This window comes from Ipomoea triloba, chromosome 12 (genome assembly GCF_003576645.1).
Source record: "Ipomoea triloba cultivar NCNSP0323 chromosome 12, ASM357664v1".
NCBI lineage: Eukaryota > Viridiplantae > Streptophyta > Magnoliopsida > Solanales > Convolvulaceae > Ipomoea > Ipomoea triloba.
In genome coordinates, this window is record NC_044927.1 from 14,658,316 (window position 1) to 14,674,531 (window position 16,216).

General features: G+C 37.8%; 1 protein-coding gene across 1 annotated transcript; it reads right to left on the reverse strand.

Annotated features, from left to right (window-relative positions):
- Nucleotides 1-13,900: 13,900 nt before the first annotated feature.
- On the reverse strand, nucleotides 13,901-15,320 carry LOC115999417 (3-hydroxy-3-methylglutaryl-coenzyme A reductase). The gene has a single exon (XM_031239267.1). It carries the CDS (start codon nucleotides 15,318-15,320, stop codon nucleotides 14,052-14,054), a length of 1,269 nt encoding a protein of 422 aa, XP_031095127.1. The 3' UTR covers nucleotides 13,901-14,051.
- Between the last annotated feature and the right edge of the window lie 896 nt (nucleotides 15,321-16,216).

Sequence of the window (16,216 nt, forward strand, 5' to 3'; positions counted from 1 at the left end):
AACATAGCACTCAGGCTCTCCGCCACAATAATAAAAAGGCAAGGAGAAATAGGATCCCCCTACCGCAGACCTCTAGAAGGTATAATTGCCCCCACTCCCTTCCCTCAACCAAAACCTGGTAACGAACCATGGATACACACTCCCTCATCAACGCCACCCATTTTTCATCAAACCCCATCTTTAGCATCACTCTCTCCATAAAACCCCCACTCAACCCTATCAAAAGCCTTGCCCATATCTACTTTAAGGGCCCCATAACCTCCCCCACCTCCAGCATATCTATTCATAAAGTGCACCGACTCAAAGGCTATCAAAACATTGTCAACAATATTCCTCCCCGGAATAAAATCACTCTGGGTATTTGAAATAACAGAATCTAACACCCCCCTGAATCTATTAGCTAACACTTTAGCCAATATACGGTATAAAACATTACAAAGAGAAATCGGGCGAAAATCACCCATACACTCAGCATTTTGCTTTTTAGGAATCAAAATAATATGTGTATCATTTAANTAGTTAGGCCAACTAGGATTCATTTTAACGATCCGGTATAGTCCAAGGGAATCGATAAGATACAGGGGGATGCCAGACATTGACCCCGAGTCGAGACCCAAGTGGAAAGGAGGGGACAAGATTGGTTGCTCCTAAGGCCTCAAGCTCTCAAGATAAGGAAACTAAGGATATTTTTTTATGAATGGTAGTTACGCTGTAACTACGAGAGAAGAGAAAGGTGTTAAGGGCTAGCTCTGAAGTATGCTAGCGAATTCGCTTTCTTGAGATGATTAGTAAGGAAATTTCCCTGTGATGAGGGACTGAAAGGAAAAATGATGAGTGGGAAAGATTAGAAGTTTTACAGCAGAAAAACTTATGATTTTCAATATCTATTTGTATTCTCAAATGATTTTTGTCCTATTACATGGGAAAATTTCTTGGTAAGAAAGAATAAAGTTTTTAACATCTTGGTTTTCAAAACCTTTATTTAGTTTCGGGAAACCAATGGATTTCCTTGCTTAGCCGTTGTGCTAACTACACTTCAATGTGTTGTTTTCAGATGGAGTCCAGCGTTAGTTCTTGCAGCCCGACGAACTCCCCTAGTTTGTCGGAAGATGTGGGTCGTGGCATAGACTACGACGTTTTAATGCAGCAGATGAGTGGTGCCGACCCTTATGCCCCCGGCTATGCTCCTACAGCTCCCAATGACTCACTGGCAGTAGATAGTTTTCTTCCTATTCCTGAGGGTCCTGATGTACAAGCCACTTTTGGTTTTTACCCCATTGAGGTGCTAGTGGGAAGTAATCCCCTAGAGTTTATAGTTTATTACCCTTACCCGTGGGACCCGAGTCCTCGCGAGTATTGGGAGGAGTGGTCTATGGTCATGGTCACTTCTCGTTTCCTAGACCATATCACATGGTTCGAGGGGGAATGGCACCTGGTCTGGGGTGAGTTTACGGGTCCGGCGTATCGCCAGATTGAGTAAGCAGGATACCCGGAAGGTCCGTAGGGGTTTATTCCTTTTTGTGTAAATGTTTTGTAGCCAGGGAAGTGACTAATCCTGAACTTATGTTTTGGCCCGTTGGGCAAAAACCTCGGTACATACTCTGTAAATATTTATATATATATATGTATGTATATTATCTCAAAATGAGTGGCTGTGTTTGTTGAATGAAGTTTCTGTTAGCCAGTGCACCTGTCGCGGGGTCTGTCAAGGGGATGAAGAGCTCGTTTTGGGTGTGGCGGTAGCACCTTGGGTTGTACGGCAAGCCAGACTCCTCGGGATGTACGGTAAGTTGACCCATGGGTGTTACATCTTATCCTTATTCATCTGCTGCCCACTAGCACAACCATACTCATCCAAAATTGCATTTATAATACCCGCCTCGAGATTATTAGCCCGGAAGAAAAATAAAGCATCATTAGCGAAAAAAAGATGGGACATACTAGGAGCTCCCCGTGCCACCCTCAACCCATGTAAACCACCCTCCACCTCTTGTGCCCTCAACATAGCACTCAGGCTCTCCGCCACAATAATAAAAAGGCAAGGAGAAATAGGATCCCCCTACCGCAGACCTCTAGAAGGTATAATTGCCCCCACTCCCTTCCCTCAACCAAAACCTGGTAACGAACCATGGATACACACTCCCTCATCAACGCCACCCATTTTTCATCAAACCCCATCTTTAGCATCACTCTCTCCATAAAACCCCCACTCAACCCTATCAAAAGCCTTGCCCATATCTACTTTAAGGGCCCCATAACCTCCCCCACCTCCAGCATATCTATTCATAAAGTGCACCGACTCAAAGGCTATCAAAACATTGTCAACAATATTCCTCCCCGGAATAAAATCACTCTGGGTATTTGAAATAACAGAATCTAACACCCCCCTGAATCTATTAGCTAACACTTTAGCCAATATACGGTATAAAACATTACAAAGAGAAATCGGGCGAAAATCACCCATACACTCAGCATTTTGCTTTTTAGGAATCAAAATAATATGTGTATCATTTAAATTCGCAGGCATATTTCTGGATTCAAAAAAATCCTGACAGAAGGAAACTACCTCGTTACCCAGTATGTCCCAATGAGTCTGAAATAACGCTGGGGAAAGACCATCCAGCCCCGTAGATTTGTTAGGGTGCATAGCAAAAGCGGCTGCTTTCACCTCTTCTGTCGAAATGACCTGAGTCAGCTCCACATTCTGGGCGGCAGTAATACGCCGGTCAATACACGCAAGAGCCGGTCTGTCATCTCCCACTGTTGATGTGAATAGAGTGTAAAAATATTGAACCATAATCTCAGCCATCCCCTTCTCATCCGTAACTCTCTCTCCCATAGAATTCAACAACCCCAAAATTTTATTTCTTATTCTCCTACCATTGACAGCATTATGAAAATATTGACTATTCAAATCTCCCCCAACATACCACCACTCCTTTGCTCGCTGTTTCCATTTATCACTCTAAGATTTTACTACTTTCAAATATGTTTTCTAAACTTCCCCATACTCCCTCACACTCCCCACTTCCCTCAAGCCTCGCAGTGCACTCAACATAGCCTGACAATTTCGAATCTCCTTTACACCCCCAAGACTTTGCTACCTCCCCTACCCCCAAACCTCCTTACCACAAAAAGCCAATTTATCAACAATTGGACTACCCTGCGCTCGGTCCCAGGGTATGAAACAAGTTCTAGAAGCAACACAATCAAAAGAGGGCAAATAAACACTCAAAAATAAAAATATGTTGTAGTAAGCAACTTCTATGCTCTAAAGTCACGGTCAAACATAATTTGACTACCAACTCTATGCAAGCATGCATATGGCCAAAAACTACATTTGTTGATATTCACTACTACAAAATTGAACATATACGGATAGCTTTTCTCTACACCAATTAAAAAAGGTGTAGTGGATTCCCTAAAATTAAAAAAGACACTACTTTTCGCGGCACCCACTAAGATCGGGTGCAGCGGAAAGTAAATATTAAAATAATAATTTACTTTTCGCGGAACCCATAGGGAGTGGGTGCCACGGAAAGTTAATTATTATAATATTAAATTACTTTCCGCGGCACCCGCTGGAGCTGGTGCCGCGGAAAAGCATTCAAATTTTTTTTTTTTTATAAATAAACACTTTCACACTCCTTAAATAAACACTTTCACATGGGGTGAATAATAATTAGTGGTCACATGGGCTGAATATAAATCAGTCTCTCTTTCTCTCACGTGAAAAAACCCTCTCTAGATCTCCATTTCCACCATCCCGTCTCTGGCTCTCCATTTGCCTCACACTTGCTGGTCTCCATGGTCTCTCTCTCACCTCCCCTCTCACACTCGCTGGAGACAGAATCGAAGATGTAGTGGTGAGTGTATTCTAGGACCCACAACACTTACATCTCCCGGAAGCAACCCATTTCAGATCTGGTGGAAGAGATCTCAGATCTGATGGCATAGAGCTCAGATCCGGCGGCATAGAGCTCACTGAGGATGGTCGTCGCCGGCTTTTCTTCCATTTTTGATTCACAGAAGCATCGTAGTTTTTTTTTTCGCCGGCTTCGGCTTCTCACGGAGCATGGTCGCGCCGGATTTTGCTTCTCACGGAGGATAGTCGCGCCGGATTCTTCTTCTCACGGAGGATGGTCGCATCGGCTTCAGCTTCTCATAGAAGAGGATCGCCGGTATTTGTTTTCTACGGTTATACTCTTTTTTATTGTTCTTTGAAATATATATAAGCATTTTATTTGTTCCTTTTAATTTAGTTTTATTTGAATTTAGTTTGGGAAAAAATTGTTAGACATTGTATTGTATTATCTTATAATTAATTTCTATGTATTTGTGCTGTCAAAAATTATTTGTGTGTATTGATGTATTTTTTATTTATAAATTAGTTTAGTATATTAGTTATTTATTGTTTTAAATAAATTAGCAATGTTCAATAATTATATATATAGCTTCTTTAATTACAAAAAAAATACAAAGAAGAAAAGGTATCCGCGGCACCTGCTATGGGGGTGCCGCGGTACTCTTTGAATTAAAAAAAAATTATTAAATACTTTCCGCGGCAGCCCCAAAGGGGTGCCGCGTAAAGCTTAGTCCTTTACGCGACACGGGCATCCGCTACACCCACTACAGCTGTAGCGGATTCCGTTTTATAGGTGTAGCTATTGTTGTATTTTGTACTAGTGATTGTTGATATGTGCTAAAGATGCTCTGTTTTATGGGGTATCGTGGACGCATCGTGTATGTTAATTTGCATAACGGTGTAGCAAAAATAAGTTATGATGAGTATACGGGTGTGAAATGTTGTCCTCAGGGGATTGGAGGTTATGACACATAGTATGCAATTACAAGAAACTAGGCACTAATACTAAGAAATCAACAAGAAGCTAAGCAATCCACGAGTTGTAAGGTTAAGACAACTAAACAAAATATTAAAGAAAAAAACAAAACACATATGAATAAGTGGAAAACACAAAATAAATAAATAAATAAATAAATAAATATATATATATATATATATATATATATATATATATATATATATATATATATATATAATCTGCTCAAACTAGAGATTTAACAAGGGTAGCGTTCTCCTTACCCTCATCTGCAGTGGGAAACTGATTCGCTTTAACCTACCAAAAGAAATGCAGAAGTTTAACATACAGAAAAGAAAATGTTAATATAAGCTTTGCATTTTCTTTAGCCCTATTTTCACAAGGAAGAAAATTAATATCAAACATTATACAAAATGAAACCGACCTCCAACTTCTTTATTTTGCCAACATTCTTTCCTCACAAAACATAACTAATATTCTATATTCCTATTAAGTTGTATCCAATAATTTTCTGAAAACCTTAGTCAAAAGTAAATTGTGCAATAACGAAATGATATACCATCGGCTAATCCACTAAGCAAAGTAAATATACTCTTTTCTTAGCAACATTTGGTTCATTTGGTTCATCAAGTGGAGTTGGGTTTCACCTTTGTGTGACCCCGCAGACATAGGAGGAATTCTCCGAACTCCGTAAACATGTTTTGGTTCATTTATTTTTCCTGCACTGTTTTAATTATCTATTTTTGTTCTTATACATAATTAAATACAAATAATTAGTTTCATTAAAAATCAAGTGGAAACCAGATAAGAATTCACGTTCATTCAAGACTCACAATTTCATAATTGGTATCAGAGCACGGGGACTTAATTTATTAGTCCAGAGATCTCGGTGCTTGTGTTTCTTGAACTCAAGAATTCACTTTATTCATGCGTTTGCAATAATTTTGTTCATCTGCTTTTGAACATACTAACTATTTGTTCAGTGTTTTAGGATGAATAAATGCCACAAGAATTAACACGGGCTAATTGCTCCTATTGGAAAGCTCGTACTAAGATGCACATTAAAGGTCAAGGCGAAATGGTTTGCAGGGCCGTACTAACAGATGAGAGCATCCCACCATGGCTGGTGTAGCTACAAATGATCATCATGTCCCTAAACTAGAAATTGAATAGACAGTATCTGAGATGACTCTGGCTAACTACAACAATAAGGCACTACATATAGTTTTTCATTAATGCACGAAGATTAGTTTATTCTTATTGCAGGTTGTGGTTCAGTGAAAGACGCCTAGGAAATATTAGAAACCACATACATAGGCACAAATTCTGTAAAGCGATCAAAGCTGCAGCTGGTCTAATCTGACTTCGAACAACTTAGAATGAAGGAAGTAGAATACATTGTAGACTTTCATGCTAGAGTACAAGAACTTGCAAAGCATGCCACTATTCTTTGAGAACCATTTCCTCAACCAAAGTTAATCAAGAAAATTCTCCGGTCTTTGCCACAACGTTTTTGAATGAGGGTAACTGCTATTTAAGAAAATGCAGGTTAGGAGAACAACACTGTTGCTAAATTAATGGGGAATGTACAAACATATGAGATTGAGATCGTCTCCGAATACACCAAAAAGGAGAAAAACATTGCTTTTGCTGCTGAAAAACTAGATTATGTATCTAATTTTTAGATGAGTCTAGTGATGATCCAGTAGTTTTATTAACTAAACAGTTCTCTAAGTTTTTGAAACAGGTAAAGTAAAAGAACAATGCACGTGGAGGTATGTTTCAAAATAAAACAGGGTCTAGCTCAAACTGATCAAAGAATCCACCAAAAACTCAATCGAAGGACAAATCCAAAAATAAGGGAATTCATTGTTATGATTGTGAAGGTTTCGGCCATGTCCAAGCGAAGTGTCCCACATACCTTAGAAGGAAAAAATCCATGACCGTTTTAACTTGGAGCGATGATGAACTTGAATCAGAAGCTCCTGAATACAATACGGAGGGTATTTCAGGGAATTTTGTAGCTTTTACCGCTGTGTTTGTCGCTGATCCATAAACTTAAGATGTTGTTGATTCAGAATGTGGTGAATATACATCAGCTGGACAAAGAGCTACCAGTCCCCTCTTTGAACAAGAGTATAAGAAATAGCACTCAAAATGGGAAATCTTGTTAAAAGTTAATTGTTCTTTGTCTAGTCAGGTTAGACTGTTAGAAAATGCTCAAAACTGTATATAAAAATCGAGTTTCCAATAGAGACCTACTGATAAAAGTAGGACTAGACTGTGAAACAAAGAGCTGGAAACGCTAAAGCGGAGAATCTAGATGATGGACAATACATGCACTCTAGATCAAATACTTGATTCGGGAAGGAAATCTACCACAAAGTCAGGTTTGGGATTTACTGGAGATCAAAATCACAACACGATTTTTGTCAAAGCTGCTGCTGCAGATGCAGATATACCAGAATCTAGCACAGCTCAACGAAATCACTTCAATGTAAGACAAACTAAACAAAATTATATGACTTCTAATCATGTTTGTCATCATTCCAAGTTACAAGGTCATACCAGGTTTGAATGCTTTTATTTTTATAACGATCAAAAGGCCAAGAAATACACACACAAGCGCACTGCCCCATTTGTTAAACAAATATGGGTTACAAAAATTTACTTCATATCTCAGTTAATTCCAAAAGCATATCAAGGAAGGTAAAATAGTAATTAGCATATTTGCTGATTAAGAATTGCAATTAAGACTACAAGGTATGTATATTTTATTTTTTTATTCCTTTATCACTAATACTGTTGTTAGTATTTCATGTATCTTGTATCAATCTAAAATAAAGTGTAAATTGTCATTTTGGTCCACAGACTATATGGATCTTATAGATTGGAATCCACAATTTTCAAAAGTGTTAATTTAGTACCTTTGACTATTCAATTTTTATCAATTTTGGTCACTTCGGCCAAATTTCGCCGGAATAACTTAACTGCCCAATTAACGCTTAATCTGAGGGGCAAAATAGTCTTTTCCATTAGGTCCGAATTAACCAAACCTCGCTTCGGAGCAACAGCTCGACACTCTCGGTGCCACCGTCGAAATCCATCTAAATCCTTTCTTCGACTTTGAACCATACATCTCTCAGTCAGTGGACTAATTACCGTCAGTGAACCATACATCTCTCAGTTAGTGAACCAATTACCGTTTCAATAGTACAATTCGCCACGCCACGGTTGAAATCCATCATAATCCTTTCTTCGCCATTGTGGACATCTACTAACCGTTTCAATAGTACAATTCCATAGATGCTCTACCTCTAAATCTTTCTTCACCCATCTCGCAAATCTGAGCCTCAATAATTTGTTGCAGCAAGCCAATATTTTCATTGACATCCCTGATATGGTAATTAGTGTATTTTATGCTTCATTGAAGATTTGGTGAAAGCCTGAGCAGGTAAGCTATTACACGAAGACTATACTTTGCTAGATAAATGGTAGCCAACACCGCTATGTGGGCGGTGGCCTCCGCATAGATCGTTATTCCGGCAAAAGATTATTTTGCCCAATGGAAAAGACTATTTTCCCCTCAGATTAAGCATTAATTGGGTAGTTAAGTTATTCCGGCAAAATTTGGTCGGAGTGACCAAAATTGTTAAAAATTGAATGGTCAAGGTACTCAATTAACACTTTTGAAAGTCATGGGTTAGAATTAACAAGACCCCTATATTTAGTGGACCAAAATGGAAATTCGCTCTAAAATAAATTTTGAGTTTTACTTTTTAATTCTCCTGAAATTGAGTCTACCATGAAAAAGTATCAATTTAAAATTCTACATTAAAACTTTAATTCCAATCTTTCTGCAAACTGGGACTTCCATGTATGTAAACTCTCAATTCAATTTATCTCTAATTATTTTAACCCGTATTGAATTTTTAAATTTAGTTTTTTATTGGGGATAACTGATATTAATTGTTTAGAGATATATCATTTGTAATTGACTAATATTGTCCGTTATTGTTTCAAGAACAGAATACTTCTCTTATCAATTTCAATCTTCCTAAAATAATTACTAGTTTGGTAGAATTCAAAATTCCTCTTTAATTAAGATTCCTATTCTTTTGAGAATTACTTGTCCTACTTATCTTCAAACACAATTTTTCCCTAGTCTTTAATTACCTCCTAACGGAAATACTTCGTTTTCACCAAATTATTTTGAGACCAAAGAAATCAAATTTCTTCTTCCTCTTCTATAATTCATGGCTTCTCAAAATCCATTCTCTCTCTTTACTTCAAATGAAGAAATATTGATTTTAGTCAGAAAATTTCTTAAGGGAGATACAGATACTGATCATTCTGCTAAATGGAAAATTGCTCTCGCTTTTGCATTAAACCATGAACTAATGGAAGAACTCACAGGTAAAGAATCAAAATTAATCTTGTCTATAGCGAGAAATTTCTTAAATAAACCATGGATGTTGTCGGAAGATTCCGAAGACGCTATTGCGACCACCACCATTGCCGCTACCACTGTTTTATCAACCACCATCATTGCCAGTCGCATGTCTCCACTACCACCGCCAGAACAGTTTGCCATAGCCACTGATAGCCACACCTTACCACCACTGCCTAGAGCAACCTTTACTGATTCCTCCCAGTATGCCTCCCTGCAACCCCTAACCGACGGTGCCATAGCCTCTGCCCATTCCACTACCAACACAGTTCACACCGCCATCGCACACTCCATCTTCGACAAAGAAATCCAAAAATCCTCCGACAAATCGTCTACTAAGAATGTTCAATCTGCAAAACTTGAAACACTCTTGGGTATATCTTCTCTTCCACTGAATTCTTTTTTATCATCAGGTTCAATTCTTGCTTCTAAAGTGTCTTTACCTTTTTTATTGTCTAATTTGCCGGAGATAAAATTTGGTTCCATAACATGCCATATGCCTACTGAGTTTAAATCCTCTACATCTGAAATTATTTCCACTCAAAAATTGTCCATGCATATGTCTGAAAATAGTGATTCGATAAATCTTTCAAATACTGCACCAGTGTCTATCCCATCACTGTCTAGGTCATGCAAATTTTCTCCTTGTTTGAAAATTTATCTACAAATTTTAAAATTCGGGATGTGTCTCTATATGTTGATTTACTTACTTCATCTATGTCTCATACTTCTCCTAGAGTTTCTATCCACGAGGTAAAACCAATTCTGAATGTGTCTGATGACCCATCTTCAAAATTGTGAGTTTCTATGCCTATATTGTCAGTCCATATCCAGTATCAACAGGTTCCCATTGCTAGTCGTACCAGAAAAAAGAATGCAAAAATGCAGGGCACTCCAAGTGTTGTTCCTATAGCCTCTTCAGTCAAACGAAAATTGATTATGGATATTGATCTAGACGATGAATTGAACCACTCTTTAAGAATCAAAAAATTTCTTCCACGAGTCTGACGAGTGGAAAGGAACCTGTTCCACCTAGGAGTCCACAGCCTACCGCCTCTTCCTCTCACCCTCTTCTATTTCACAAAGACTTGAATATCGTGTGAACATTAATAAAGAGAGACCCTTACTGCTTTATTTAGCGTGAGATTGACATAGAAAACTTCACTACTTGTTGCAATCTTGTTGATCTTCTTCATTCTCAAAATTTGATGCAAACTGTGACAAATGTGGGCCCGTACTATGATTTGGGGACATGAGAATTCTTCACTACCATAAAATCTACATTAGAAAACGTTGGTATAATTTTAGTCCAAATTCTATTAATGATTTCTATGGTAGGATAGAGATTGACAAGCATTTTCTCCCTGAGTTTGATCTCATTGCATCTACAATAACTCACTCACATGATTCTACTTGGCGAAAGAGGGATCAGAAGAAAGTTGGTGATCTTGAGTCTCGCTTCCTTACCTCAAGTTATGCTATTCTGTTGCGTCTTGCAATGAACAACTTTTTGCCCATTGTTGCTACTCATTATATTTCCAAGAAGATGGCACCTTACTGTTCAAGATTCAAAATCGTATTGAGTTTGATTTGGGGGAGATGATATTTAATCATATCATGAGTTTTCTACCAGGCAAATAAAACAAAGTATTTCTTCCTTTTCTTTTTCTACCAGGCAAATAAAACAAAGTATTTCTTCCTTTTCTTTTTTAGCTTAATTTATGATATTCTTTACAAGCAGGGATTTCAGAAATACCAAGACGAGGAAGAAAAGACTATTGGATCCAAGTATGTTATGGACAAGCGACTATTTCAGAGATCCCACTTTGATGATTTTTCTTTTCCTAGTTTTATTGTTGTTGCTGCTTCCGAAGGCACGTCTGTGTCTGTTACTGCTCCTAGTGTGTCTACAAATGTTGCTGCTGTCCGACTTAGATTGAATAATGCACATTCTGTTCTTGCTAATTTGCAAACTACTGTTGTGCAAGTTGAGAAGATGGTGCTGGATGATACACTACTTCTACATTCCCTTGAAAATGAAGAACAAGTTGTTGCTTCTACTAGATGATCACAGATGCTCCCTTAGTCAATTATGGCAAAAAGGGAGTTTAATTATTGAGGGGGAGCTTGCAAAGCGAATATGGTAACACTTTATAATTTTTATTAGTTGGTGCACAATTCTACTCTTTCATTGCTGGATATTGGAATATTCGTTTACATAGTTAGATGGATTGGTTGGATGGATGATGAAATAATTATTATTTGAATGGATGCTAGCATGTGTGAATGATGGTTGAATGATGAATATTTTATTATTTTTCTGATTATTGTTTAACTTTGCCTTAAGAATGTATGTGTTTAGTTTTGACAAATAATTGGCAAAGGGGGAGATTGTAAGTGAAAATTAATTTGCATAAAATAATTAATTGACAATATGTTTGTCAAGTTATTCTAAGAATAATTTAGTTTTGTTGGTCTTCATTAATAGATACAATTAATTGTATTCAAAAAAAAAAAAGATACAATTAATTATGCCTAAAGTCTAAGATTAATTATGTTTAAAGCTTAAAGGAGTGGTTGGTGTTTGTTCAAGCAAAATACCTTCCCGGTTTCTTTAATATTGGTTTTAATATGTAAAGTGTGTTTGTAAAGTTTATAAAGACTTATTTTATTTTAGATGATTATCTAGATTAATAGGTCTGTGATGTAAGCTAATGTCCTTCAAGAAGTAGAAGTCTGACTTATTTTATGAGTTAATACCCAATATACTCCTCGACTATAGTGGTTTTATTCAATTTAGTCCTAAATGACTTTTTGTACTTAATTTAGTCCCCGACTTTGATGGTTTTACACAATTTAGTCCTTTTGTTAAAAATTCTGTTAGTTGACTGTTAGAAATATGGTCATAATGGTAATTTCTCATCATTCATCCCATTTGGGATGATTCCTTATTCTTCCTCTTATTAAGATCAACGCAAAAATGCAAATTTTCATACCAAATCAACTTCAACCCTAAATAAATAAATACAGAGTAAATAAATATTTGGGTATAAAGATTTACATTTCTGCGTGGATCTTAATAAGGGGAAGAAGCAAATGGGACGAAGGATGAGAAATTACCATTAGGACCCTATTTCTAAGCGTCAACTAACATAATTTTTAACAAAGGACTAAATTGGGTAAATCCATCAAAGTCGGGGACTAAATTGAGCACACAAAAAGTCATTTAGGACTAAATTGAGTAAAACCACCATAGTCGAGGACTATATTGGGTATTAACTCCTTATTTTATTTTAGATGACTATCTAGATTAATAGATATGTGATGTAAGCTGATATCCTCCAAGAAGTAGAAGTCTTGTTCATTAGTTTAGGAAAGAGTTGTAAATCTTATTAGAGATGCCCCTAGCTAGTGGGGTTGGCTGAGTCGAACCACTGTTAATTAAATCGGTTTACCTCTCTCTTTTATCGTTTGAAGAGGTCACTTAGAAATACAAAAGCCGGTTTCTAACTAGGATTGTGATATGTGTTGATATTGCCTTATTCGTATTTAATTTGACATGATTATTTATAAATTTTGTTGAGTGTCGATCAATTACTTATATATATACATGATTTTTATCGAAAATAAATTTTTTTGATCACTTAAAATTGTATCAAATATAATCATGTTTTATTCTTTGTCTTCCATTCCCCCATCAAATAGTTTTTCTATTACCACCAAATTGATTTCAAGAATCAAAGATACTCTAAATATAATAGGATGGATCAGTAAAATTGAAAGTATGGTATAAACATGAGATATATGTAACTTTAATTTTTAATAGAAACTACAGCAAAAAAATTACAAATAAAGTTTTTAAGAATTCAAACTCAAGAAAGAAATTCAATAAGGAAGTAGGTAATTAAGTTTTGTTAGATCTATTGAATTTCACATGACTGTTGACCAACTGTCCTGCAGCTATGGCAAATATGAGGAAGAGTTCCACGGCCAACACAGCTCCGGCAACGATTGCGGCTAATTGCCTAGAGTAGGGGTACTTCTCTCTGTTATTGGAGTATATATGCTAAATGGAAAGAATAGTCCCACAATGCGCAATACACAAACTGAGGAACCAAAAGTATAAAACTTATAACAACTTTTCATTCTGACAATCCCAAGTAGTAATCATAAATTTAGATTTAAAAAAGAAAATTCAATCACCATTTGAGGTGATCAAGAAGAGGTTAGAAATTCCAACCACTTTCATTTAGTTGCCGGAACACGTTTGTTAAAATTTACGAGAAGGATTTTTGTAATAAAGAATTAATACTTAGTTTTTATCCATTAACTACAATGCATGCTATTTTTATTACTCGGTATTAGTTATCAACTCTTAAACTAACGGAATTTAGTCCATTGAAATTTTAAATCACTTTAAATTAATCTATAATATAAAAATGTTATTATTATTATAATATTTTGTATAGGGGTATTTATGCATTTTAAAACATATATTTAATTTGTAATCATTAAACAATCAAACTAACAGTTTAAATTCTGTTCCATTTCCCATTGAATAGTATTTGGATCCATTTCCACCAAATAAAATTCATTTCAGAATCAAATATACTGTAAATATAATAGGATGGATCAGTAAAATTGAAAGTATAAACATGAGATATGTAATCCAGTTTAATTTTTAATAGAAATTACAACAAATAAAGTATTAAATTAAAGAATCTAAAGTGAAGAAAGAAATTGAGGAAGTAGGTAATTAATTAAGCTTTGTTAGATCTATTGAATTTCATATGACTGTTGACCAGTTGTCCTGCAGCTATGGCAGACATGAGGGAGAGTTCCCCGGCCAACACAGCCCCGGCAACGATTGCGGCTAATCGCCTAGAGTTGGCTCCGGGTTCGACTTTGCTAGCACCCTTCACTCCTAAGAGATTCAAGCATGCTGCCTGAGAAGCAAGTTGGGTCCCACCTCCCACCGTGCCTACCTCAATAGAAGGCATGGTTACAGAAATATGAAGGTCTTTCCCATCGTTAACTGCCTCCATCATGGTTATACAATGGGAGCTTTCAATGTTTTGTGCGGGGTCTTGTCCTGTGGCGATGTAGACGGCGGAGACAATATTGGCGGCGTGGGCGTTGAATCCCCCAAGAGCACCGGCCATGGCAGAGCCAGTGAGATTCTTGAGCATGTTGAGCTCTACTAAGGAAGCAACCTCTGTTTTTAGTACTTTCTTGACTATTTCTTCCTTTATTATGGCCTCGCAGACGACCGACTTTCCGCGGCCTTCAATCCAATTCACCGCCGCAGGTTTCTTGTCGGAGCAAAAGTTTCCGGAGATTCCGATGACATCCATGTCAGGGAAGTCGGTGAGGAGGAAATCCAATACGTTTTGGACGCCCTTAGAGACCATGTTCATCCCCATGGCGTCTCCGGTGCTGCATGTGAATCTCATATAGAGATTCTTTCCAGCAATAGCGCATTTGATGCTCTGAAGCCTAGCAAATCGGCTGGATTTGTTGAAAGCTCCGGCTATGGTCTCGAAACTTAGAGGATCCTCCAAGTAGAGCTTCAACTGAGCGGCTCTTTTGGCGGTGGAGAATCTCACCACCGGAGCTCGAGTCATCCCGTCCCTCAACAGCACACTGGTGGCGCCACCAGAGGCATAGATGGCTTTGCAACCCCGGTTGGTGCTGGCCACCAAGCAACCCTCCGTGGTGGCCATGGGGACTGAGTACTCTTCACCGTCGAGCAAGAGGGGCCCTGCAATACCTACCGGAATCTGCACATACCCAACTGGCATCTCGCAACACTGACCCAGAATCGATTCATAGTCAAAATTCTCCAAGGGAAGTCCGTCTAGAGACTTGCCGGTTATTCTCTCCAGCGCCTCCCGACGAATGGCTGCCGCCCTCTTGCAATCCCCTAACTTAGATTCCAGGGAGTAGGAAGGAACCCGACCTTCAACAACACCTTTTACTATCTCCTCGTCCTCTTCCGATAATATTATTATTGGATCAGATTNCCCCATACAAGGTGCCAGTTGCCCGCAACCCAGGTGAGATGATCCAGGAAGTAACTAGGAGTGTACATCATGGACCACTCATCCCAATGTTCCGAAGGAGCGAGATTCCACGGACAGGGATAAAAGACAACAAATTCTAAGGGATCACTCCCTTCCAACACCTCTACCGGAAAAGACCCAAACCTAGACCTGGCCCCATCCAGAAAATTTGGCTGGCTACTGCGAACCGGGATACGAGAGGGTGTAGTTGGGTAAGTCGGAGGAGGACTCTACGGTGGGGAAGGAATAGCAGGAACATAAGCCGGAGCTGGAGAGTCAGGAGCGAATCCAGGAGCATACGGGTCGACATCAACTAAGTACTGTACATAATCATCATGATCGTAGATAGGGAACTCCAACTCGGAAGGATCCGAGTCAGGTGGGCTACACGAGCCTACCCTAGACATCTGTTAAGAACACAACGAAGTGTAGTTAGCACGACGGCTAAGTAAGGAAATCCATTTGTCACTTAAAAGTAGACAAAGGTTTGAAAACATAGATAATCTAAAAGCTTTATAAAGTTTTATCATGATTTGAAAATCTGCCTGTAACGAAACGATTTATAGATAGTATAATAGCGTATAAACGTTAAATCATATAAAGCTTTTCTCAAATAAGAATGAAGTCATAACTTGCCACTCAAAATAATTTTCATGCCCTTTTCAGACAAGTTTGCAAAATTTCACATTTCCAGGAATTTCATCATTTGCAAATAGAACCGCAGCTCTAATATTTATAATAATCTGAACCACAGCTCAGAGTAACAACAATTTTCATACTGCATATAGAACCGCAGCTCTATAATAATCTGAACCGCAGCCCAGAATAACAATAATTTTCATACTCAAAAATTTTCCACTTAG